The 26,756-nt window shown below is 47.4% G+C and overlaps 1 protein-coding gene across 2 annotated transcripts in view; it reads left to right on the top strand.

Annotated features, from left to right (window-relative positions):
• ASB3 (ankyrin repeat and SOCS box containing 3) overlaps nt 1–22,061 on the top strand; it is a 69,856-nt gene extending 47,795 nt beyond the window's left edge. The window contains exons 6-10 of one of the 2 annotated variants that reach the window (XR_006414550.1): nt 4,827–5,004; nt 6,741–6,938; nt 13,148–13,396; nt 17,318–17,771; nt 21,531–21,612. Coding sequence is in view for 1 of the 2 variants with exons in the window: in XM_044428606.1 (XP_044284541.1) it covers nt 4,827–5,004; nt 6,741–6,938; nt 13,148–13,396; nt 17,318–17,451; nt 21,531–21,781 (1,010 nt within the window). In the remaining variant the exon portion in view is untranslated. Of the gene's footprint in view, nt 1–4,826; nt 5,005–6,740; nt 6,939–13,147; nt 13,397–17,317; nt 17,772–21,530 lie in introns of both variants that reach the window. The other variant, XM_044428606.1, reaches the window with a different exon arrangement.
• Nucleotides 22,062–26,756: the final 4,695 nt, after the last annotated feature.

Genomic DNA, 26,756 nt, shown 5'->3' with positions numbered 1-26,756 from the left:
CAGCTCCTCCTTGGAATTGGCACTTGGAGGAAGACCCCAGAGGGCTCAGCATAGCGTCTGGGTGGATCTCAGTTGTGAAAGGTGCTCTGATACTTATGGTGGTCCTAAGCCACATAAGGCTTCATAGGTTAGAACCAGCACCTTGAATCGGCACCAAAAGCAGAAAGGCAGCCAATGCAAGCGGGCCAGAACCACTCTTAGCCTCTTGCCCGCACTCCTGCACCAAGCAAGCGTTGCTGAGTTTAATGGGGCTGCCCATAAATGAGTACCGGGACTTCGTGGGAAGTAGAAACCTTCCTCTGCTGTCACTCCCCTTGCCTTGAGCAAATGCTCTGCCTAGCATGACTGAGCCTACCGTCTGCCTAAGTTATTCCAAAATGAAAGATTAATCCTAAAGGCAGCTTGTCACACCCGCAGAGGAATCTCCACGAATATTGATCAATATGACAAATGTAACGGGGTGACCAAATGCCTGCCTTTCTCTAGGCAGTTGGCTCATTGCCGCATGCATATATTTCTGTAGAAAAGAAATTCTGCTCCTAAAAACTAAAATCCATGGTTTTGTAGCCTTAACCCGTGGCAACGGGGTCAGATGAGCCCCTTCAGGCACTGAAAGCAATCCTGACCATGGTTGGTTGCCTTGCTTCTTGTGGCACATGCATTTGGCAGCACTATTTGGAGGCTGGACGCAATGTTTAACTTGCACTTAATTTCTTCTTACATGCATTTTATTTATTTTTCATTTCAGCTTTATACTGCCTAGGTAAAAGAAGTTAAAACACCCCCACACACACAGCCCCCTCCTCACACACTAACTTAAAACAGCAAAGCACAATAGTAATTGCAATTGAATCAACACAGAAGCAGTGCAGAATAAATTAATTTTTAAAAAAATTAAAACTAACCTGTTAAAATGCTGATAAAATAAAGAGGTCTCCACCTGGTACTGAAAAGAATAAAAAGTGGGCGCCAGGTGTACCTCTTTGAGGAGGTCGTTCCACAACAGGGAGCCACTACCAAAAAGGCCCTCCTCCTGGGAGCCACCCCCCTTTGCAAGGGGCTCCCAGAGAAGGATCCCCAAAGATGACTTCAGTGGCTGGGTAGGTCCATATGGGATGAGGCGATACTTTAGATACCCCGACTTTTCCCATCATGGAACTTTAGATGCTTACGTGGGCTTCCCAGGTGGTCTCCCCTCCAAACATTGCCCAAACCCAGACTGCTTAGCTTCAGTCAGGAAGCTGCCGTAGGTGCCATCAGGCCTGCATCTGCTCGTGGGGTTTCCTCATGACTGGAGGAGTCTTTGCAAGCCTTTGCATCCCTTTCACGGGACTGGCAGGTGCTTTGGTGGTGCAGGAGAGCTTCACCTGAGATCCTTCACTTGTCTATATTTATGTGCTTGAGAAATATCTAAGATCACCCTTTGACCCTGAATACAATCCACCCACCAACCAGTCAACAGAATGTTACTCTTTATAACACATACGACAGAGGGCAAAATAGGTGGTGCATTACAAAAGTAAAAATGAATCAGTTAAACATGCGACAGGGACAGTGACGAGTACATCCAAAGCTTATTTGTATATATGTACTTACCAGGCCTTCACAAAATCCAAAGCTAACAAACGTAACCTACAGAGAAAATCATATCATACTTGTTTCCAGTTAAAGTGTGCAAGGCTGAAATGAACAGTTTTAAGCATCACACCTGCCCGGTGCAACCATCTCCCTCTGCATTTCAGGATCTGGCACTGCTCTCAAGGAGCACCTTTAAGAAAATAGCAACTCTCCTCAAAATCTTTATGCCCTTGTTTAAAAGTGAGAAGTCTATCTTCTGCCAAACTGACTTTTTTTAAAGCCAATCAGCAAGGTATCTTCTCTCTAATACCTTGTATCACTGAACAATTAAAGAAGGAAGGAGGGGCTCATCCTTCTCTGATCCACAGTAGCCCAAGTATAAATAGTGTGTTAGATACTCTGAGGCTTTAGAGGGCATTAACTGAAACTTGGGAAGAATTACTTTCTTCCTCCAACAGAACTTTGTCATAGGAATGCAAACATCAGCTTTCAACTTTGAAATTATCACATTAAAACAAGCAATGAAACCTAATTGTAAAGCAGGGAGGTGGTGAACCATGTGACTAAAGCTGCAGTACTGAGTAATATTATTTTAAAGCCTAGAGCAGGGGTCGCTGACTCTTTGGATCTCTGGCCACTTTGGGAATTTGCAGGACCGCTTTGGGTACCACCAAAGGTGGGTCTCATGGATCGTGTGGTTCTGTGATGGTTGCTCTTGTGGCCTAGCTAGTCAAAAGAAGGTGGAGAGAAAGAGCAAGGCGAGAGATTGGGAGCAAGGAGAAGCGGAGAGATTAAAGAAGAGGGGAAGAGAAATAGTGATGGTGGAGGCTGGAGTGGAGAGAAACAGCAAGATAAGGGGGTGAGTGAGGGAGAAAGAGCAGTGAGGGGCTGGGAAGGGAGAGAAATGGGAAGACTGGTGGCTGAGAGGCAGAGATGGAGAGAGAGCAAGGCAGAAAGGCCTGTGTGGAAGGAAGATGGTTTGGTGGGACCAGGAAGCAACTCCCTGCCTGCCTTAAACTATTGGTAGGGGAAAGGGAATGGAGAACTTCACGGGCATTGCTGGAGGTCCCTGCGGAGGGTGGTCTGCTGTGGGGGAAAGCAGCACAGCAAAGGCCTTGTCCTCTGTGCATACTCTTGCTACTTAGAGAAGAGCCTCTTCTGACAGCCTCAATGTACAGGTGGGCTGGTAGAGGAGAAGATGCCCCTTCAGGCATTTGGTTCAGAAACCATTTAGGACTTTAAAGATCAGCATCTGTACCTTGAATCAGGTTCAGGAGCAAATATCGTAAGCCATCCTGAGATTTTGTATAATAGGACAGCATACAAAAAGCATTTATTTATTTATTTATTTATTTATTTAATAGATAGATAGATAGATAGATAGATAGATAGATAGCCAGCCAGCCAGCCAGCCAGCCAGCCAGCCAGCCAGCCAGCCAGCCAGCATAATTTTTCCAGAACTGCCGTAACATTGCTTCAACTAACTAACCTGGGCAGAATTCTAGTCATTGAATTCTGTGCTAGTTGAGACTTTCAAATAGTCTTCTAGGGGAGCCCCACAGAGAATACATTGCAGCAGTCTAGTCTGGAGTACTTTAAACATGAGTTTTCAGTGTGTGCAGGGTTCATGAGAAACATTTCCCTTCTCCTTCAAAGGCCAAGTTAAATCAGGCAGTTTCAAAGTTGTAATTAACTTTAACAAGAACATACATATCAAATGGTTGATTTTTTTTTTTAGGAGTGATAGAATTATGTTAATGCTTTTCAGAGCCTTAATTTTCCCCACCTAAAATCTAAACAACGAAAGGGACGTAAAGACTAGTAGATCACCATGTCTTAAAATATATATGCCATCAAGTTTCAAGTTCAAAGCATGTTTGCAGTCCTAAATTTCCTTGGGTGCCAGTGGAAGGGTTTTGAGGAGTGGTGCAAATGCCACTTGATCTTCTGGGCAGAAGGTTTTGAGGGAGGGACTTGTTGTTGAGCGGAAGGGTCCCCAGGACATTACTGGAAAGCTCCGCTGGTGTTGATGCTGCTTTGGCCTCCAAGGAAGAACTGGTCATGGTGGGGGGATTGTGGCCTGGCACAATGATGTCCCTTGAATGAGAAGCAAACAAGGACATGCAGTCACATGGGAATGGCAGGGTGACAGAGTGACAGCTGCTCCATTATCCCCTAAGAGAGTATAAGGTTCTACTTGGGAGTAGGATCTACTGAAGTCACTGAGACTTACTCCCAAGTAAACATGCCCCTGGAAGGTTATGTTTTGCACTTCAGATTTTAAACAGATTTAGGTTGATAATTAACTGTAGAATGGGAACCCAACCCCCACTCTTGGTGGGGTTCCCAGAGTCCCCATGACCTTGATTCTGAAAAGGAGAAGACCTTGAAGACTCAGTGATGGGAGCTTTGGAAACTCAGGGAGAGGCAGAGAGCTTTCAAGCACCCTCAAGGTCGTTGCCCATGGATCCCAAGCCAACCAGGAAAAAGACGTGTTTTGGAAGATTTGGGTGGGTCGTCAGGAGAGAAGCGCTGCCCAGTTAGAGGGCTTGTACAGGTTGTACTGGCTGATCCTCCACCTGTGGGAGCCACCCTGAGGGTGAAGCCTGCAGAGTTACTGAAAGGGAGGATTTTGTGGGGAAGCTCCTACTTTGGGTTCAACACTCTTCTCATGAGCAGTGGCTTCTCTTCCAGCTCAGTAGAGGATTTTTAGTGTTCCCTGGTCCTGTAGCTGCAAAGCACCAACAAAGATCTGCGCTGCAAAGAGACTGCCTGGTGCTTCGGAGCCTAAGGGCAAGAAGGGGAGGGCTGAGCGCACAACAATAACCTTCCTGTTCTCAAATCTCTATCTCTCGGAGACAGAAAAAAATGAAATGAAGTGAAATACATTGGAAGTGGAATCAAAATAACCAAAGGAACTGCATCATTAACTTGCAAAATTCTTAGGCAGGGGTTGTAATTGCGGCCAGTAGCTTAGATAGCTTTAAAAAGGATGAGGCACATTTATGGCTGGTTGGACCACAAGTCTGTGTTTAGGAGCAGCGTACTTCGACTGTCGGACAGGCAGCGACTTTCTGTTGCTGTCATGCTCTCCTTGTGAGCATTCAGAAGAATTGGGCAGGACTGGCTGAGCTGCACTAGGAAGCTACAATGGGCCATTAACAGGCAGGAATGCTTCGAGAGGCAGAATTAGTTATGCATTCGTCATTCCCGAGTTCTTTGTCAATGTATTGCAATTCTCCCATCAGGAGCCGAGGTTAATTGTCAGGCCAAGGATTGGGCCACGCCGCTGTTTATTGCTGCGCAAGAGGGCAACGACAGATGTGTGGAGCTCTTGCTATCCAAGGGGGCAGATCCAAACCTGTACTGCAATGAGGAAGAATGGCAGCTGCCAATCCATGCAGCGGCGCAGATGGGACGTACCAAGTAGGTTCTGCAGGGCACGGGCTCCTAGTCCTTTGTTACTAAATCTTGAGTTGCATGACAACAGCCACGCACCGCACCCAAACAATGCAATCTGAGCTCCGCAGAAGTTTGCTCAGCCTCTTCCTCACAGCCACTGAAATAATGTCTCAGGGGTGTTGTGAGAGGTGATCACAGGATCTGGTTGCAACCCTTGGCATCAATCAGCATCCTTGTAAAGAACTCTCCGTGCACTGACACGTAATGCAGATTTTGATGTGAGCAGTGGGGGAAATCCTGCACCAGTCAAGATGCCCCTTCCCTGTACACAGCACCATTCCGGGCATGTAAATTTGCTTCGGAAGTTCAAATGCATGAATCCACAACCTTTGACACATTAGGGAGGAGTGCTGGGGTGTTAGAACAGTGACTGTCCTTAGCTTCGCATGGTCAAGTCTTGGAGCGAAGTTTTGCAGGTTCCTGTGCTGGACACCCTGTGCCCACTCTAAGTGAAGCTGCACAGAGCAGCACCCCCAGGTGTGGCTTCTGGCAGGGTGCACCCCAACAGGCAGGGGTCCGTCCACTTTGTTCCCCTGCAAGGGGAAATGGCAGCTCTCCTTCCGACTGTTTTGGCCTCAGACTGGATCTTCTGCAAACCTATGCCTGGGTTAGGAAACCGCTGCACATGGAAGGTGGCACTTCCGGCTTCAAACACGCAGACACATTTAAGTTGATTAAGGTTAATTTGTGCCTTGTAACAAGCCACTAACCCCAAGGTGCACACACCTACGTAGCAGTCCCTTCGTATACATGCCAAGTCTTGGGTGTCTAGGTTTTGTGGTTTGGAGCTGGCCTTATTTGTGCTGGGCTCTTCCTTGTGGATATGGGTGCAAGACGGGTGCCAGTGCACTGATGTCCTTGTGGGCCTCCTTCATTGGCTATATGCTCCCTTCAGTAGCTGAGGCCATATGGATTTGTGTACCAGTTGCTGGGGAACATGGCAGCTGGGTGCTGCCACATTCAGGCCCTGCTTGTGGTTGGCCACTGTGAACAGAGTGCTGGACTAGATGGATCCTCGGTCTGGCCCAGTGTGTCTCTTCTTATTTACTTCTGGGAGCATCCACAGCAGACAGAAACTCCAGAACAGGTGTTCCCGCTCCTCTCACACTGCGTGTGGATGTACCTCTAAGTCCTGGGCTGGAGGGAGTTGGGTGGTTTCAGACGGATAGAATTTGGACGCTCCATTTTGTTTCCGACACGCTTCTTGCCACCTCAAAGCCAAGGGGTTGAACTCGGGCTCATTCATGCTTAGAGTAGACCTGTTGAAAGCTATGGACCTCAAATTAGTCATGACTCACTGGCCCCACTTATTCCAGTGCATCTTCTCTACTGGAATCCAAAACTACGTCTTGTAGTTGTATTTTTCTTGTCTAAATGAGTAGTACCCCTGAGACATGGTCAAAACTAGGGAAAAGAAAATAGATTTGAAAAATAGGTTAATATGAGATTAAATGTATTTTAAATTAGTAGCGTATTTTAGATTTACATTTAAAGTCATGGTTTTGTGTTGTTTTTGCCTTCTTCCCACTAAGGACTGAAGAACGTAACATTTATGTACATGCACATACATAAATAATATATATACAGAAAGGCAGCAGAGGGCTTTTTTAACTGTCAGGAATGATCTGTAAGGCTCATAAGGATATTTTTGCTCTTGTACATCAGTAGGCAATGGTAACATCTTCTTCACATATTCACAGTATACTGCGCATGCTGATACCAGTTACCAACCGGCGGTGTGGCAGTGCCGAAGGGAAAGTGAGTCCGGTTTATTCCGCAGTCTATGGTGGGCATGAAGATTGCTTGGAAATCTTGCTTACGGAAGGTTACAGCCCAGATGCCCAGGCCTGTCCAGTCTTCAGCTGCAAATCACCCATGTCTCTGGCTTTCCAAAAGGGGTATGTATCTCTGTGATTATGATCCCTCTAGAGCACTGTGGAGGCTCGCAGGAGAGGGTGGATGGCGTGTGAACGGCAGGGACTGCTTTGTTCGAAGCATTTTTCAAGCTTGCCTGGAGCCCTTTCGCATCAGCCCGTCTGCGGAGGAACAGGGAGTGCGGAGCCACTTTGAGAGGGGAGCTGTGCTAGCAAAGAGCAGCAGAAGAAAAGAGGTATATTTGCATGGTACGCAACGCTTTGTGTACTAGCATGAATTAGTAACTCAGCGAGCCAATGCCGAGCAAGTCCGACTGAGTTGCATCCAAAGCCAAAGTGTAATTAACTTGTTTCCCAGGGTGACTTCCTCTCAGAAGCACTTATACCTGTGTGCATAGAGCTTGGGGCATGGCAAAGTTCCTGTGTTGCCTTCACTGTATTCATTTCCCCTCTGCCCTTTAACATTTCAGTAATACATAGGATATGTATCCCTTTGATGTGTCTTTCTGAAATATTTTGAAATGTTGTAATAGAAAGTTTCAGCGTAACATTCAAATTTGTTTGATTAGAACATTTAAAGTAAACAGTAACTTTGGAACTTTAAATCCCAATCAAATATTTCAGTCCAATTACTTCTGGTTACTGGGGAAAGATTTTGAGAGGTACTTATGGAGTATTTATGTTCTATTTACTAAATATAAGTCAAATAAACATGCTAAATCAGAACTCACTCAATTTAGAGCAGTGGAAAAACTTTTAGAATTTTTCCCCTGATCAGGTGTTTCCAGAAAGCCCACGTCACTGGTTTACTGTCTCCTAATCCTAGCAAAATTATTCCAGGATAAATTGGCATCCAAACCACTAGCAAGGGAGCTGAGATTATTCGAAATGGACTGTTTGTTTTTGGTACTGAGATTCCTTTTCCTGGGGCTTTCTTTTAAATAGAGCAGTGGAAAAACTTTTAGAATTTTTCCCCTGATCAGGTGTTTCCAGAAAGCCCACGTCACTGGTTTACTGTCTCCTAATCCTAGCAAAATTATTCCAGGATAAATTGGCATCCAAACCACTAGCAAGGGAGCTGAGATTATTCGAAATGGACTGTTTGTTTTTGGTACTGAGATTCCTTTTCCTGGGGCTTTCTTTTAAATAGAGTAATTACTTTATTTCTCTCACGTCACTAAGCCTGCGACTAATATACACTTACCTAGAATTAAGTCAAGTTTACTTTATTTATTGCACAAATTTGCATCCTGCTTTCAAATAAATTATCAGAGTGATTAACATAAAACTGAAATGCAATAACATGATCAGTACTCAGTGATAAAGCTAATTTGCTTTAATAGGGAGAGTCTGCCTTAAGGGGTGGGCCTTAAGCAGGCATCTTGTTAAAACCGTAGATGTACACCTCATTTCAGTGGGGGACCCACCTTCCAGGAGATGGGTGCTGTGGCCCCAAATACTCTACTACAAGTACTTCAGGAGTGTATGGCATGCTCAGAAGTGTTTCTTCTGGGGATTGCGAAGACCGAGGCAAGAACATAACGGGTGAGGCAATTTTGCAAGAAATCCGGTTCCACGTGTGTTTGTAAGTTAACAACAGAACCTTATACTTGGGCTTACCGGCAGCCAGTGCAGTTTTTTTAGCAGAGGTGTAATATGTTGTCAGAGAGAAGCCGTTGTTGTTGTTGTTGTTTTCAATACTGCCCAATAGCTGAAACTTGCTGGGCAGTTCATAACACTTTCTCAAAAATATTATCTGTCTATCTAAAGCTTTTCTAACTTGATCACCACTGATGTCTCAGGACGGCTTACAATATTGTTCTACAACAGTAGAACAAATAAAATAAAGCAAAAGAAGCACAGCATTCAGCAACTCAAGGTAATAAAACCCCAGTTAAAATGAACTAAACATTAAGATAATGGGAAAATAAAAAGGGTTTTGCCTGATGCCAAAAAGAATAAAGTGTCAGCACCAAGAGAACCTCTCTGGGGAGTGTATTCCATCGACGGGGTGCCACCACAGAGAAGGCCCTCCTCCAGGTAGCCACCCTCCTGATCTCCTTAATGGAGGACTCCCAGAACAGGACCTCTACCTCAGATCTCAAGGGGCGGGAGCGCACATAGGAAAGAAGGTGCTCCTTCAGGTATCCTGGACCCAAGCCATTTAGGGCTTTGTAGGTCATCACCGGCACCTTAAATTAGGTCTGGACTTCAGTTGGCAGCCAGTGTCACTGATAGAGAACCAGCGTTGTATGTCAATACCTGCCGGTCCCCATTAACATTCTGGCAGCTCTGTTCTGAACCAACTGAAATATCTGGACCGTCTTCAAGGGCAGCCCCACATAGAATGCGTTGCAGTAATCCAAACCAGCTAATCCAGTAAAAATTCAAAGAAGGTACAATAAAATTATAGATAGGACTACAATAACATCACTGTATAAAATTCTAGTATATAAATTTAAAAATAGTTTACCATTCCAATATACAAAAGTATATTGAATGTTGAATGGTTTACATTTGGAAAACAATTTTAATAAGACTTGTTGTTGTTGCTAGTTGCAAAGTAATGTCCGACCCATCGTGACCCCATGGACAACATTCCTCCAGGCCTTCCTGTCCTCCACCATCCCCTGGAGTCCACTCAAGCTCACACCAACTGCTTCAGGGACACCATCCAGCCACCTCATCCTCTGCCGTCCCCTTCTTCTTTTGCCATCTATTGTTCCCAGCATCAGGCTCTTCTCCAGTGAGTCCTTCCTTGTCATTAGGTGGCCAAAGTATTTGAGTTCCATCTTCAGTATCTGGCCTTCTAGAGAGCAGTCAGTGTTGATCTCCTCTAGGACTGACTGGTTTGATCGCCTTGCTGTCCAAGGGACTCACAGGAGTCTCTGCCAGCACCACAATTCAAAGGCCTCAATTCTTTGGCGCTCAGCCTTCCTTACGGTCCAACTTTCACAGCCATACATTGCAACTGGGAAAACCATAGCCTTGACTCTACGCACTTGTGTCGGCAGAGTGATGTCTGCTTTTCAGTATGCTGTCTAGATTTGCCATAGCTTTCCTCCCCAAGAGCAAGCGTCTTTTAATTTCTTGGCTGCAGTCCCTGTCTGTGGTGATCTTGGAGCCCAGGAAAATAAAATCTGTCACTATTAATAAGACTAGATCTAATTAAAACAGCTGGCACAACCCAGCATATGCCATTAAATGCCTGGGATGAAAGGGAAGTTTTAACCTGAGACCGAAAAGATGACAGCGATGGTGACAGGCAGGCCTCAGTAGGAAGATTATACCCGGATTGCGGGGCCACCACTGAGAAGGCTTCTGCTAGTAGTCTTGCAGCTGCATTCTGCACCACCCGCTGCTTTTGGACCAAGGCCAGTGGTAGCCTACATGGAGCTTATGACAAGATTTCAGCTTATCAGAAGCTCCAAAGCTCCAGCCTTTCTTTCTTGATGGGACTGAATCCCAGTTAATATCCAACATGGGGGTCTTCAGAGCAGAGAGGCATGGGATAGTGTTGAGTACAAAACGGGTGGTTCTTTTCGGAGTGTGTTTCAGGGCCAGGGTGGTACCAACTCTTCCGATCAGGATGCTGCAGTCTGGGGAGGGAACCCTGCAGAGTTGGAGATGGTGTTTATATGTGCAATTTTGCTGTATAGGCACATTTTCTGTGCCTAGTAATTTCTCTTGTGTACCTGCGGGTTGCCCAGTTTCTCAGTGAATTGAAAACTGGGCCTGGGCTTCGGTGGAAACCAGGATGTTGAATGGGGTCGAGAAAAGGGTGAGGGATTGCCTAGTCCCTGAGGCTAGGTCCTGTTTGTGTCCCAGTCCAGGGTTACTGGACACTCAACGGAGACACAAGTATCTCCACCTCTCTAAGATCATGGTTAGAGAAGAGCAAGAAGATCCGAGTTATGTAGAGCGGTGAGACCAGGACAAACTAGCACTGGGAAGGCAAGGAGAGGGGCAGCTGTCCTTGGTGGGCCTTTCAGGGCCCAGGTGGCACCAACTCTTTGGACGAGGATGGTTCAGGGAAGGGACGCCTGCAGACCTAGAGATGGCAGAGGAGGAAGAGCCTGTCTCCAGGCCGCCATCTCCAGGTGTGCAGGTGGACCCTGGGATCTGTCAAGGTCTGGAAGTGCCGGAAGGGGCATTATGGGAGAGGAGCAAGAGCAGGCTGGTCCGATCCTTGACCCCGGAATGCAGCACATCATCAGAAGGGAAGGGCTAGCCAGCTAGGGGGCCTGTGTACACCCAAGAGGCTTGTCGGACTCCAGAGGTGCACTTCCAGAGGGCTGGGGTCCAGGGTTACTCAGAAGGCAAGTTCTCAGAACCGTTTCTAGTTTGAGTTCAATGAACTACTCTGTACATGCTCAGAGACTCATTATTTGCTGGCTGTAGCTTGCTGGATCTGTATTGGAAATACAGAGCTTTTGCCAAAGAGCTGTCTGTTGTCTGAGCAAGAGAAGTGGGGAACCAAGCTTCCCACAGATCGCAGCGTAAGCCATCTGAAAGCATCTACACGATGCGTACTCGTTCTGGGTCATATACAGGCACTAAAGAACCACTTCAGAGTCTCCTTGGGGAAGCTCTCCTCTTTGAAGCAGAAGCTTGTCGAACACACGTTCGGTCTAATTTTCTTGCTTTCAAAGGGTCTTATCAGCAATCTTCGTCTCCTGGGAACTTGACATGCTTTTGTAATTGAGTCAAGTATATTCTTAATTAGCATAGTTCTCCTCTCTCCACCATCTCCTCTCGCCTGAAATGGGCGTTCAGATACTCTCGCAGCATCACTCTCTTGTGTCCCTGTTTGTAAAAATAAAAAGAGAACGGTGTTAACATGGCAACTTGGATTCCGCTGAGCACCCTTCCCATCAAATCCATGGAAATAGAGTAGGAGCACCGATGACGTGGGTCCAATCGTCTGCACGGCAGGGGCATTTCAAAACATGTTTGACTGTATGTGTCGACAGTTGTGTTTGCTCCATGTTTTTAGACTCTCAGTGGTGATAGGTTGAGCAATCTGGCTGTGGCTGCGCCGCCATCTTCAGTAGCCCTGGATGCGCTGCCTTTGCTCAGCAGGCCCTCTGGAACGCGCTCCCCAGAGAGGTCCGCCTGGCGCCATTGTTATTTGTTTTTCGGCGCCAGGCCAAGACCTTTTTATTTAAACGATATTTTAATTGTTAATTGCTGTTTCTATTTATTGGTTTTATACTATGCCGAGATGCTCCGGATTTTTAATGTTTATTCTATGTTTGTTTATTCTGCTTTGTAAGCCGCCCCGAGGCTTTCTGCAACGGGGGCAGAATAAAAATGCGATAATAAATAAATAAATAAATAAATAAATAAATAAATAAATAAATAAATGGCCATCCTCTGCTCCTTTCTGCTCCCTGGCCCATTGAAATTAAGCAGGAGGCTCAGCAGAGAAGGCCCAAGCAAACCGTCTGTAGCTCATCCTGCCAGCTTCACATCCCAGGGGAGGGGGGTACACCAGGATTTTGCAGGAATGGGACAGGGAGCATCGCTTACGGGCCCCTCAGTCTCTGTGTTGGTCTTGCTTCTGTTAACTAGCTCAGTTCTGCTTCCCGTTCCTTCCATTGGCAAAGTTGGCTCCATCTGGGTCTGATGGCACCCCCTGTTCTGGATCAGCTCAGCCCTGTTCAGACACTTTCTAGCTTTCTGGAAGGATCAGAAGGATCCCTTGCCTCCTGGCTAGTTTTATAGCCACCCTGCTATGCAGAGTAGCATAGAATTTCCTAACAAGAGATTCCTTTCCTAATTAGACCTAACGGAGGCTCACGTCAATCTCTTTGCAACTTAACTAGTTCTCTGTATTAGTGGAAATGGCAAGCAGCTGGCTGGATTAGTGTGTCTCGTCTTCTGTGGACAGTTTCAGAAATACTGGAAAACATCTGCGTTGATCAAGGGTTAGAAGAGGAAGTCAGTGTTGCAGAGATCCCAGTCTGAAGATCAGGAAAGGGGAGGGAGTTTGTCCACTACCTTTCTCTGAAACCCAGAGGGGTAGGTGAGTGTTTGATGTAGTCTAGAAAGCATCGATGTTTGAGTCCGAGTGAGGCGGGGTCTCCGTGAGACCCAACAGACCTGGCCACCATTCTCTGCAGCCAAGGGCCAGGAAGCAAAGGGTTCCTCGGCAGGCACTCAGCTCCCCCGAAAGCTTTGAAAATTGCAATCCGAAGCTAACATTCGCCCGTTGTGTATGTTTATTGCAGGGCTGGGTTAATTCTCACTCTTCTGAAGCATGGGATCACACTTCTCGAATCAGATCTAGGCCTCTGCCTGCACCACAAGAGCGCCTCTTTGTTCCAGCACTTCCTCAGGCGGGGCTGCGGGCTCCCAGGCCGACTGCACCTGGGCGAGTTTTCGAAGTGCGCCGTTGACGCGGGAGGCGAGTACAAAGAGTGGCTGCCATCTCTCCTGTTGGCCGGGTTCGATCCGGTGAATCTTCTTTGTCCGTCATGGTAAGCAAGATCACTTGCACGGTTCTGCAGGCATGTGCGTGCGCACATGTGCAGGAGTGTGGGTATCTCTGCGCCTGTGCACACACTCCACGTGAGAGGTGGTCAGCCCAAATGCCCGCAAAGGCTCTTGCACGTGCGCAAGCGGCCCCCTCCCCAGGCGCCAACATGCAGTGAGTGTCAGTGGCTGATGTGCCCCACCAGGAAGTCTCTCCTGGGCACGTGAGCCCTGCCCAGTGAGGGAGGCATCCCAGAGGTGAGCATCCGCCCAGATGTGGGAGGAGCTCCGCTGTGGGTGGTCCCATGACAGGCCTGCTTTGGACCGATGCTGATGTCACTCGTGGTGGCATCTCCTGGCGTGGAGACGGTTCTCCCACTCATCCTGAGTGCCCAAAGCGAAACGCGGTCTCCCTTTTCCTCCCATTTTCCCCTTCTGCACCTGTAGTGCTCGGTGATGCGGTAGCGGGGCCTTCTTCAAGACGCCTCACTTCTGACCCAGCACTTGCTGTGGGGGGAACACCGCAGGGGGTTCCAGGTGTCTTAGGCGAGAGCTTTGTGGGAAGTGGAAATGTATAGTAACTCGTCCCTCTTTCTCCATTCTGGGAAATGTGCCAGAGTGAGGCAAGAGAGGAGAAAAGTGAAGAGTGCTTTTCCCTTGCAGAATGTAAACACAGGTAATTCAGCCAGGTTTTTTTTTCAAACAATGGAGATTGCACACTGTCAGTTGACAAGGACACATGATGAAATGTGGGAAAATGTGCTTGGTTGCAGCTTTCTTTTTGCTGTGGGAGAAGACCCTTTGGCGCATTGTGTTGGGAGAGCAGGGGGAGAGGACGGGCTGTGCAGAAGGGATGCTGATTTTGTGTGAGTGTGTGTGTGTGTGTGTGTGTCAGGGAGGGAGGGAGGACTTTTGAATATGTGCAGCCATGTGAGGTCCTGAATGCTTCAGTGGCATGTGCCGGTGGTGGTTATTTATAAGTCCATTTTGACAACTCTCCAGCCACCCTTTCTGCCAGAATATCAGAAGGTCTGGAGCTCCCTTGGAAGCTCCCTGTAGCACAGGAGAGGATCCCATGCTGCGCTGACTGTTCTGCTAAGGTGCACATCAAGATGATAAATAAGGATGTGCTGAGCTTCTCTGGAATCTGACTTCACAGAATCACAGAGTCATGGAATAGGAGAGTTGGAAGGGGCCAGGAAGGCCATCGAGTCCAACCCCCCCTGCTGTTGCAGGACACCACGTTATTCCTTCCCATTCAGATGGCCGTCGAGTTTCTTTTGAATGTCTCGAGTGTGGGAGAGCCCAGCACCTCTCCAGGCAGCTGGTTCCACTGTCCTATTGCTCTGACCATGAGGAAGCTTTGCCTGATAGGCAGATTAGTGCCTGCCTATCAGACTTCTTCTGGTGCTTGTCTCTCAGGAAGTGAACCAAGCCTGGAAGAAGTCCATGAGTGTCTGTGGACCTCCAGCTGCACAACCAGAAACCTTCTGCAGCCGTCTTTCCTGGCGACCAACCTCCTTCCTCTCTCACTGCCTCCAGGGGCGGCTGTGGCACATGGGGAAAAGCGGGGCAGGGAGCTGCCGTTCCTGGTGGCCAGCTTGTTTCCCTGATTGCTGCTGCCAGCAGCAGAAGCAAAGGGAGGAGCGTGGCGCTTCTTGCGCTGTGTGTGGGGCTCGTTTCCCGGAAAGCACCCTGCAGACGTGGGCTTCGCTTGCCAGGAAATCAGACTCTGAACTGCTGCAAAGTGAACTGGACTTCAGGAAGCCAAAACCAGGGAATCTGGTGGATTTGCTGCCCAAAAGGGGATTCCATGCACATCACGGAATACAAATGCCATGATCCAGGAGCCTGCTGTCCTGGGTGTCTTGAATCCCAGAGAACCAATCCTACGCCACTCTCCGCCATAAGGAACCTCGCTTAGTTTTATTCCCTTTATCGAGGCAATCTGTTGCTAAGGGCAGTGGGCAGGCGACTCTGAGAATTTCTCTACCATCTCCCACACTAAAACCTTGGTTCTTTCTCGTGGATGTCCTGCCATAGCCTGTTGTTCAGGCTGCAAATCTTATCCAGGCTTACCTCATCCCTTTCCAGGTTCTTGCATCATGCTAGCGCTTATAACTTGCTGTCTGATTCAGATAATGGAAAGAAACAACTCAGGTTGAAGAGTTGGGGGTGGACATCCAGGCTGCATTCAGTCTTTTGCAACTGCTCTCCTTTTCCATGTCCATTCCGTCTCCTGATTGTTTATCTGGGTGTAGATTAATTCTTACCATGATTCGTGACCTGGTAAACCACCACGCTTTAAAACTAACCGTGGCTGGTGTGACTCAGTACAGATGTAACGCTGCACCATGGTTAACATCGAAAAGGGAAGCGGGAGGCATTCATTCGTGACGGAGGGAAGGTGAACGAGCAAGGCAAAACAGCACTGCCGACGTCTCAGCCATGGTTACTAGATTGAGGGAAAGGACCTCTGCCCTAGACCTGATGAATAGCAAACCCAGGTTAGCAAACAACCGTGGTTAAGATCAGTCCTGGCTAAGTAACCTCGTGGAAATTTCTGTGGCCGAGCGGAAGGGATCGGAGGGAGGTAGTGAATGATCGTAACCGTGGTTCGGGAGCCTTGTGTCTCTAATGCTGAACCTCTGAAACGGAAGCAGGTTTGGAGTGGAAGTAAACAGTTATCGGCTGACAGTGATGTTGGAAGAGAAGTGGCAGTGGAACACATTTACAGGAAGAACATAGCTGATCTTTCACAATATTGTGTTCGGTGTCAAATTCCAACTGTGTCGACTCATCACAGAGAGCAGAAGGTCTTGACTCTTTCACGCGAAAGGAGGGAAGCAGCCCGACGCAGCATTTCTGAAGCATTCAGGATGAAAAAAATAGTGTGCCCCTCCCGCCCCCCACTCCGGTGGGGAAGGGGGCACAGGATATTTTTTCTGTCCTTCCAAAGGGCAGAAATCATCTTGTTGTAGAACACTCGAGGCTCACAGTCGGGTTAAAATAATAAAAAGAGCCATGCATTCTGAAGCAAATATCACTAAAGGTCACTGGAAGCAGGCAGCGCATGAAAACAGCTCTTTTAACTACTTCGATCCTAGCAGAGTTTGCACCTTGAAGGCAATTAGCTACTTCCTTAAGGCAAATGAAATAAATCTTTTAATTATGCCGCTTGAATGAACTTAAGTTTCCAGCTGGCAGCTTCCTTTCTGCATGACATTTTGATATGTGTGGTTCTGTGTGTGTGTGTGTGTGTGTAAACATTGCTACATTGATCAAGTGGAGACAAGTCTAAATCCCAAGCCCCAAGTATGGCTCAGTGTCATTCAAATAAATTTATTTATTTAATTTTTATTTATTATATTTACACCCCACCTTTTCCCTTCTCAGGGAACTCATGGCAGCTTGCATTCTCCTCCTCCTCCTGCTCCTCCTCCTCCTCCTGCTCCTCTCAATCTTATTCTTGCAACGAGAACCCCATGAAGTGGGTTGAGCTGAGAGCCTGCGACTGGCCCAAAGTCACCCAGCGAGCTCCGGAGCTGAGTGGGGACTCGAACCCGGATCCCTTGAGCCCCAGTCCTGCGCTCCTAACCCCTCACTGCACCGCACTGGCTCAGTGGAATAGGGCTGTACCTGAAGGAAGTCTCCTGGTGGGAAGTTCTTTGGCCACACTGGTTGTTGAGGATCTCTGTTCACTGCCAGTCCAGGCGTGTCCTGTGCAGGTTGTCATGGCAGGTTGAATGGCTACACCAGTCAGGAAGCTTGGCTGAGGCCTGGGCGAGGCCGAGGAGACTTAGCTGAACAGATGGCAGCTGGGCCAGCGTCGCCAGGCAGGTTGTGTGGGTCCTGAGCTCCTGTCCAAAGCCCCACACCAAGCACTGCACTGGCTTCCATCATAACTAAACTGTGTTCAATGCCAGGGTTTCCTCCGTAAGCGGCGATGCTCTTAACTTCCTGCTGGAGTTCGCCAACTGGAAGAGGCTTCCTCAGGATGCAGAGCAGATCCTCGCTGGCCACCGGAGGACCTCGATGTGGGAGCCCTCTAGTCACTTTGGTACGTGAACACAGCTCTGTCTTCTTTCCATTGCATGGATGGGAAAGGGGGTTTTTTTGCATCGCTGTGGAAGGAACCAGCTGCCTTCCAGGTGCGCGCAAGTGTTTCAAAAATAGATACTTATCTGGAATAATGATCTTTCGCGTGTGGAACAATAGAAATTTCTGTCTTGCTGCATGGGGGATGCATTGCCAAAATGTCAAATGCCCCCCAGTCTCACCCTCCGAATGACCTGGTGGTGGTGCACTGCATCAGACTGGCCTGGCACAGAGCTTATTTCCCATGCTGCTCTGCACTTCCGAAGTTCTCTTCTGAAGCAGGTGAGACGCGGTTCTGTAATCCTCCTCTTGAAGGTAAATGTCACCGTGATTCCTTTGTGGCCGCTTGCTCTTGCAGATGTTCCTTTACATGCTGTTGTAAAATACACGGGGGCAAGGAGTTTGCTTTCATTGGGGTGGGTTCATTACAGCTGCATCCAGGTGAGAGAGTTTTGTTCTTCGTGTTCCAAATTAAATCTCTCACATGAAGCCATGAAAGATCTGCAGGGCTCTTTCCCCTTGTGGTGATGCTTCCTTCTTTTTTAAAAAAAAGCAGGAGGAAGTCGCATGAAGGGTTTAGGGCAGTGATGGCGAACCTTTTAGAGACCGAGTGCCCAAACTGCAACCTAAAACCCACTTATTTATCGCAGAGTGCCAGCACTGCAATCAAACCTGAAAACTGAGGCTTTAGTTTAGAAAAAACAACTCACTGTGAGTCCAAGCAAATCTCTCTCTCTCTCTCTCTCTCTCTCTCTGTCTGTCTCTCTCTCTCTCTCATTCTCTCCCTCCCTCCCTTTGGCAGCACACTGACCGGCCATGCAAAAGTCCGGACAAGTGGCGGCTAATGAACCGCGGCTTGTGACGTCATCGCCTGGCACCACTACTCCCTTCTGAGCATGCGCATGGCCCCTATGTGCGCTGTTATCTGATGCTCGGCTGCTGGAGTGATGCTGGGGCGACTTGGCTCGTGTGCTGGCAGAGAGGTGCCATAGATTCGCCACCACTGGTCTAGGGTTTCACTGTAAGACTGATACGGCAGCTTCAGCCAAAGGCAATATAATATACTGTAATCTTGTTGACTCCCCTGGATAAGCTCAACTCTCCAGCAAAACAAAAACCATTTTATCTGAAGAATCATGTGATAACCACACTCCAGCTTTAACACCTTCACACACACACACACACACACACACACACACACATTTATTTAGTTAAGGTTTTTATAAACTGTTCAATTAGCAACAGCTCTCAGAACAGCGAACAATTTAAAACATTTACATGCTTGTTGTGTGTTACTGAACCCTCCTCATCACATTCAAATATTTTGTTTGGCATTTGTACAAATGCCAATCCAGTACAGGGCTGTTTTTCAGGAGAAGAAATGATAATTAGCCAGAGTTGGTGCTCATCTTTTAAAAGACCACATCACCCTGCAAGCAGTTCCATGCCTAACATGACACTTGTTTCTTTCAAGAATATCATTCGAGTTGCAGTAGCCCTTTCCTGGAAATTTAGTCCCTGTACTAAACCATGATCACAAATTTTAAAAAGAAAAGACACTCCGCTTGGCTGGGAAAGCACTCTCTGTATCCAGGAACTTTCCCCACTCGTCCAAAGCCTTGAACAAGGTTTTTAATTGCTGTAGGCATCTCTGGGCCTACCCCTGCCATTCTGTTGTCCAGCAGGAAGGACAAGGTGGTGCTTCCCTCCATCCTTGTACAAGAGCCGACCCAACCAGCAAGTGAGTCCGACTTCAGCAATGGTGGCCTTGGCAGCATCGTAGCTTAGCGGGGACACAGGGCGGCTCACACGACAAGCACAGCTGTGCCTGTTCCTGCCCGGATCTCCCTTGTGTGAGGCAGCCACCTCGCTCGGTCTCACGGTAAAGCCGGCCCTGGTTCTCCAGTGAGCGCAATGAACAAAGGACTTCTGTGCTTCTTCAAGCTTCCAGGAGATCCAAGCGTGGGAGCCAGAAAACCCATGTTTTTACTGTTCATCCTTATCGCCGCAGAGCCTACAAAGGCTTCCACCACAAGCTACTGCACTGGTCATGGGCGGAGTGGAAAAACACAGGTGTCCCGGGGTCAGTCCCTGCTATCTGTAGTCTTGAAAGGAGGATCTTGGGTAAGAAGGCTGGCGAAGCCAAGATGCCACCTGGAGTAAACATCACTGAGAGCACAAGCAAACAGGCACACGGTTTCCTAGGCTGGTGTGAGTTATTCAGATCGGAGGCACTGGGGCAACTTGGTTGTTCCAATTAGGCTGCCGAAATCAGTGTGCTGTTGTGTTTTTCTAAATGATCCCAGGGCACTTCTTGATCCCGCTCTGGAGATAAAGGTCATCCAATTACTCCTGGCAACAGTGATGTTTCTGAACCACCCACTGCATGGGGAGAATGGTGCACATACAGTATGCAACCGTCAGTTGCTAACTAGAGACCCAGGGGAATGAAATAACATTTTTCAGAAAAAAAAGGGAAAGGTTAGAGACTCTGATCAGAAGGCAGCTCTTCTGTGCAATGCGGAAGGCCAGCAAACATCTCGGGATAGCTCGGCCTGAATATTTGGTTAATTGATCTCTCTTTGTGGTCTCCATCAGCTCAACTCCCTATTTTTAAAAATTATGATTAGCTTTCTCTGTTTTCTGTTTCAAGATCTGTAGCACTGGTGAAAAAGTATGCCTTTTCACAGAGTGTGCGGGCATCCTTCTTGAGGAGTATATTTTTAAAAATTTCAGCTAGAATCCCTGTATTCAGGAGTGCGTGTTTAAATTTGCAAAACAAGAGGGTGGATTCAGGGTCTCTGAATACAGATGAGATATGACTGGACTGTTAAGTAGATTCAGGAGAGAAGGGGGAAAACGTCCTCCATAGCTCAGTGCAAAGAGCATTTATTGAGTCTGTTGTGGAGGTGGCTGTTGGCTTAGCTGTTTACAAGGAAATTAGACACGTCCACAAAGGAGATGGGTTCCAGCAGTGGGTAGTGCCTTGGATGGCATGGTAGAAGCCTCCTCCGTCAGAGGCAGTGTATCCCCAAACACAAGTTGCTGTGGGGCAGCAGTGCTAGAGGGCATTGCCTTCCTGCTGTGCTTCTCGGCTTCCTGGAGGAGCCCATCCTTTGCAGGAGACAGGGCGTGCACTAGAGGGGCCTTTGGCTTGATTCACGGAAGCTCTTGTTCTGAACAAGTCACTGAGGTGGCACCCACTTTTTCCCAGGGGCTTTTTTATCCTTGACTAAAAAACAAACGTACACGCTTAGTTTTGCTATTTATGTATTAATTTATTAGATTTAGATCTTGCTTTTTCCTTACAACAAAGTCAAAGTGGCTTACATCATTCTCCTGCTGCTCTCAATCTTACCCCCACAACAACAACCTTGTGAGGCAGGCTGGGCTGAGGGTCTGTGACGGGCTCAAAGTCACCCAGGTGGCTCCATGGCTGAGCGGGGACTAGAACCCAGATTCGCTAAGTCCCAGTCCCAAACTCTTAACCACTCCACCTCACTGGCTCCCTTTTGAAATATTCTGTTCTCCCACAGTTTTTTCCCTTCACATCTCTCCTGGTATCTACTCTGCTACCTTCCTGGCACTAGGTTAAACCTGCCCTGCTTTGTCTGTTCATTGCCTGCTTTTCATCTGAGTTTTTTTCAGTTTTGAAACCCTGTTGCATTGTGTCAACATGGTACCTAAGCCACTTTGAAAGATCAGGTGGTAGGAAACAGGCGGAAGACGTCTTTTATATCACTCAATAATAAAGAAGGACCTTTTCCTACTTCTACCAAAGGGGAAATCTGGATACCTAAATGTCAGTGTTACTCCTATGTGCCAGAGGCTGTGCTTGCCCTGCAGGAAATGACAGCCCACAGGCTGGTTGTGGACAGTAAACTCTATTCGAAGGAGCTGTAAGGACTTCTTGCAGGAGAGGTTCAGCTGAAGCTTGGGGGTACAGGGGACAGGGGGAAGGAGGTCTGCTCAGGCTGTGGGGAACCGGAGAGCCTCACTCCTGTGATGTTCCTGATTATTTTCTTTTCTCTCTTGCAACAGAGTGCATCCCTTCCTTGTCTCATCTTTGCCGCCTGCAGATCCGATCACTTCTAACCAGCGATCGCCTGCGATCAGACCAGTTCATCCGCCATTTGCCCTTGCCCACTTGCCTGCAGGACTTCTTACTCTACTCGGATGTATTGACAATGTATGCCATTTCAGAATCTGGACTTAGGCTCGGGGACTTGTATGAAAACAATGACCTGCCGTCTCTTCCGAGTTCAGAAAGTACGGAAAGAAGAGAGACGTAGCAGGGAGGGTATCGGCTGTTGGAAAGACCACACGGCAGTGCTGAGTGGAAGCTGCTGCAGCGGTTGGCATCTCTACAGTTGCTCCCTTTAAGGACTTTTTCTTCAAATGGGCCTTCAGATGGACCTTAAACATTATTTTCCCTAGAAATGTTCCATATTTAAATGAATCAAAACAGTACAGAGGAAGAAATACGGTTCCTGGTCTATACATGACCAGTTCTCTACAGATTTAGTATATGGTCGCCTTCTTTCACAGTAAAAAATGGAATTGATAAAGACATCCCTGCAACAGCCTCCATCCTTTAGTCCCAGTCAAGTGTCATCTCCAGTTAACTGGGTATTCCAGCAAGGACCCTGGAGAGTAGTTTCTTGTCAGAGGAATACAGGCTTAGATGAGGCACGTGACCCGAAGGCAACTTCAGAGGTTCCTGTATGTTGAAACGTGGCTATAGCAGTCCACCCCCACAAACTAAATTTAGTACCTTACTTTTGGGAGAGACTTCTTGATCAGCCTTCCTCATGTTTGGACTGCAACACCCAGAATTCCCAGTCAATGGCTTTGCTGGACAGGAATTCTGGAAGTTGCAGTCCAAATGCCTCTGAAATCCACCAGATTGGGTAAGGCTGTTCTTGATGATAACAGCAGTTTGATCATGGAATCAATCACTCAGAGGGATGAGCAGCATGTGGACCTCCAAATATTTTGGCCTACAAGCTCTGTCGTTAGCCAGCATAGCTAATAGTAGGGATGATGGGAGTTTTGGGCTAGAGCATCCGGAGAGAGATACGTAATGCACCCCTGCTTTAAGTCTATATTCCCAACTGGAGGGAAACCTAATTTGCTATTGTGTATGGCTCTTGATAGTTTATTACATTTATTTTATAGCCTACCTTCCTGCCAAAAATGGTGCTCAAGGCAGCTTGCAATAAAATCCAGATGAAAAACAAAGTCCTCATTGAAACTTAGCATAAAAACAGATACATTAAAACTGCTATTTAGAAGCACAGCCATAAAAAATTGTGTGGCTTTTACATAAAACCCTCCAATAATAGACCAGCCTGCATGCCGGCCTGAGAAACCTTTCCTGGGCAGCGGAAGGGCAGTGCAAGGGGAGCCCATCTCATGTCTTTTGGTAGAGAGTCCCAGAGCCCGGGAGCACCCCCCGAGCATGATCCCTCTTGCACCCACCCCATCACCTGTACCTCTGCTGGCGACCAGCCTGGGTGATGGCCACCCCCACAAGTTCTGAATGTCTCGTCAGGCTCGGATGGGAAGCGGTGGTCCTTCCAACAGCCTGGTCCTAAAGGATGTCCACCTGCTATTCTTGCTTCTCCCTGTCCCATTTTTTTCTCTGTTGCTCCTCCCCAACGGGATGACGTGCTTTCAACCCACGGCTGGACATCCCTCTTTCGGGGATATTCTCACTCCACTTTTTCTCTGTCAAGGGGGCAGTTGGTTGAGACTCTCCCCACCTTCACCCTTCTTTTCCATGACGTGGCTGCACAAGCAAAGATGTTGTAAATGCCTTTCCTTTGCAAATATGAAGCTTTGCCAAGCCAGTTTTATGAGTGGTCTCGGTCAACTGTTCATACCAAGACGAAGGAGCATAGGCAATGTCTTAGGCCAATGTTGATGATGGCATTTACCTTCTCCAGTAGCTTTCCCGTATTTCATAATAGGATACAGCCATCAGAACAGTTTAAAAAGCAAAATTGCTTATGGGATCAGACAGTTTCGTGGTATCTGCAGCCGTCGTGCATGATGGCCACGCAGTGGTTCCGAGCTGAGTACCAGATGTGAAGGGATAGCCAGCAGGGAACACCCGTTGTCTTCATGACCTACTTGCTGGCTTATCTCTTTGGACTTCTTGATCAGACACAGCCAGGGGTCTCTTTATGTTCTTACGTTATTTCTCCAGCAATAACCCTGAGTTGTTTCATAGTTATTCTGTGTTTTCAAAGGCATCAAACACAACAGCAAACGTCCTTTCAATTAGCAGAGATCAAATGTCTGGGGATGTTTAAAGTTTATATATTTGTTGGTGGTGCACAAAGCTTTGTGGTGTGATGGACAGAAATGCTGGACTCAGAAGTTGGAAGAAACCTGCTTGCTTGGACATGAAGATTGGCAGATAATGTTGGGGCTCTCATTGTTTGATCTACTTCACAGGATTGCTGTGAGGATAAAATGGAGGATATGAGGAGCACTGGGCATTGCCCAACACGCCATGGAGGAAGGATGGGCAGAAACGCTCTGCATATTTAAGAATTTACATTCTAAATTACTATATCTGGGTTTGTTTCCAAAAAGATCAATCATCCTTGAATCAATGTGGGAAGTCACTCTTGGCAAAGACCCATTGATTTCAGTGGGATGGAAGTATGACTGAAGTCCTCTGGATGCTACACTCTGGACTTGCAGTACACAAACACTATATATGTAATGTTTTCTGTAGTATTGTGGCTTCCTGTGAGATAATCTAGTTTCCTCCAGATGGTTTGGACTTCAGCTTCCATCAGCTCTGGCCAGTGTGGCGAATAATCAGAAATTCTGGGAGTTGTAATCCAAAAAATCAGGAATACACCAAGTTGACAAAGGCTGGTATAACATGCGGAATAGAAGCTCAGCTGACAAACCACACTAGCTGGTCATGGGAAAGCAACTGCCGAGAAAAAGATTCTCACAGCAGCGGGCATCTGGGGCCTTTATCAGTTTCACTTTCAGAGAAGCTCTTGCGAGATACATTCCAGCGGTGGCAAAAGAGGACAGGCCGATCTTCCAAAAATAACAGGCATTTTCTGTTAAAAACCCTTACTCCCAGTAGCTAAACCTTAGCACAGGCATTTCACCTTTCAGAACGGGGCATAGGAAACCACACAATGTTCAGTGGTTGGCGAAGAGGTGCTGGTGCTGAGGAAGACCCGGGGACCCTGGAGCGCCAGGTGGGACCACAGATGGGCTGGATTTGGCCAGCAGGCTGGCCGAAAGACCGCACCCTCTCTTTACAGCGGCATTGGCAAAGCTGACTGAGATGTTGCGCTTGCCCTGCTTTGCACACTTACAAGTGCTAGCAAATGTTTCTGTTCCATTCCAGTAATACAATATTCCTGGGTTATGTTACTCAGGGATATTTACCTGGCCGACAACCGTTGTCCCCTCCGTTCTTGAGTTGGAGACGTTTTGCAGACGAGCCCCGGTTGTTTTCGAAGAACAGTCTGGCATCTGCCCAACTTGCTGCGCCCACGGTTCTAGCAACCCCACCCCAGCAAAATGTGTTTCCAATGATTTCTTTCACGGCCTCTTCTCAGATTGATTCCCCTGACCTTTCCCCACTTCTCTTCTTGCCGCCTCCAGTTCTTCGGCACTGAAGGATGGATTTGCATCACAAATGGTGGAACGCACAGAACAGCTCCGCTTACAATGCAGTCCCACTCTGGGGAGAAAGTGCAGTGAGAGCAGTTTTATGCTAACAGGAGTGAGCATAAATATTTGATACTCCATTCAGGCTGTGGCAATATGAAGGCAGGAGCATAGACGGGCACTGCCTTCTGCCTTTGCTGTGCTGCGGGATTCCGCGGCGGAAGGTTGGGCTTTTTCCTCCTTGAAACATCAAATGGAGAGACTTGATTTTGATTACTAGAAAGGGGTCGCAGAGAAGGACTACTGCCTTCTGCTAAATTTAAAAAGTTTGGATACGACTTTTTACTGCTGACTCCCTGCGAAATCCCCAAAGCTTGGCATGGTGGCCAGTCAGAATTCTTTCCTGCTTTCCTTAATGACGTATTTTCATTCTAATCCTCAGCCAAGAAAGCCCCTGGGCTGCATAGAAACATAGAAAACAGAGTGAGTCAGAAGGGGTCTCCCGGGCCATCTAGTCTGACCTCCGGCACCAGCCGGCTCTGCTCACGACATGCCCAAGACATGCAGAGAGTTTTATGTGCATAAAACTCTGCATAAAACCAGAGAGCTTCTGCCTTGCAGTTTATGATCTAAAAGATTCAACACAAAAGGAGAAATGGACAAGGATGGAGGAGAAATAGAATTAAGTAATTCTTTGGCAGTGCTGGCCGAAAGGTCCTGCTTGCCCTCTCAAGCAACAGTTACTTCTGCAACAGTTGGCTAGAAAGACTGCTGGTGGTGGCAATTAGGGTTAGGAGAACCCTAATTCTTCGATGAGGTTTAGGGCAACCTGAATTCAAATCCTTGTTCAGCGAAGAAGCTCCTGGCAGGGGTGGGTGGTCTTTAGTCACTATCTGAGCTGATCGCACAGGGTGGGTGGAAGGAAAAATGTTTGAAGCTAGAACTGCCTTACCACCCTGAGCTGCTTGGAGGAGGTAGGGGATTAAACATTCAACATAAATATGAAATACATTTCTTAAGCTGCCTCTGCTGGCTGCATTGGTCTCTGGTTCCCATGAGCCCTTTTCTTACCTGGCCTTCTCCCCATTGGGCTCATTTCTTAGACTGTGTCTTGTTTATGGTATTATGTTTCTCAGCTATCTGACTTTGATTTATATATATGTATACACTTGAGGAACTCAAGATCAAATTGCCAACATTCACTGGATCATGGAGAAAGCTAGGGAGTTCCAGAAAAACATCTACTTCTGTTTCATTGACTATGCTAAAGCCTTTGATTGTGTGGATCACAACATATTGTGGCAAGTTCTTAAAGAGATGGGAGTACCAGACCATCTTATTTGTCTCTTGAGAAACCTACATGCAGGTCAAGAAGCAACAGTGAGAACTGGGCACGGAACCACTGATTGGTTCAAAATTGAGAAAGGAGTTTGGCAAGGCTGTATATTGTCGCCCTGCCTATTTAACTTATATGCAGAGCACCTCATGAGAAAGGCAGGGCTAGATGAATCACAAGTCAAAATTAAGATTGCCAGGAGAAATATCAACAATCTCAGATATGCAGATGATACCACTCTCATGGCAGAAAGTGAAGAGGAACTAAAGAGCCTCTTA

Source organism: Varanus komodoensis, unplaced genomic scaffold (genome assembly GCF_004798865.1).
Source record: "Varanus komodoensis strain SLA01 unplaced genomic scaffold, ASM479886v1 scaffold2, whole genome shotgun sequence".
NCBI classification, from domain to species: domain Eukaryota; kingdom Metazoa; phylum Chordata; class Lepidosauria; order Squamata; family Varanidae; genus Varanus; species Varanus komodoensis.
The sequence above is the reverse complement of the archived record's forward strand: the minus strand, read 5'-3'. Positions and strand labels throughout refer to the sequence as shown.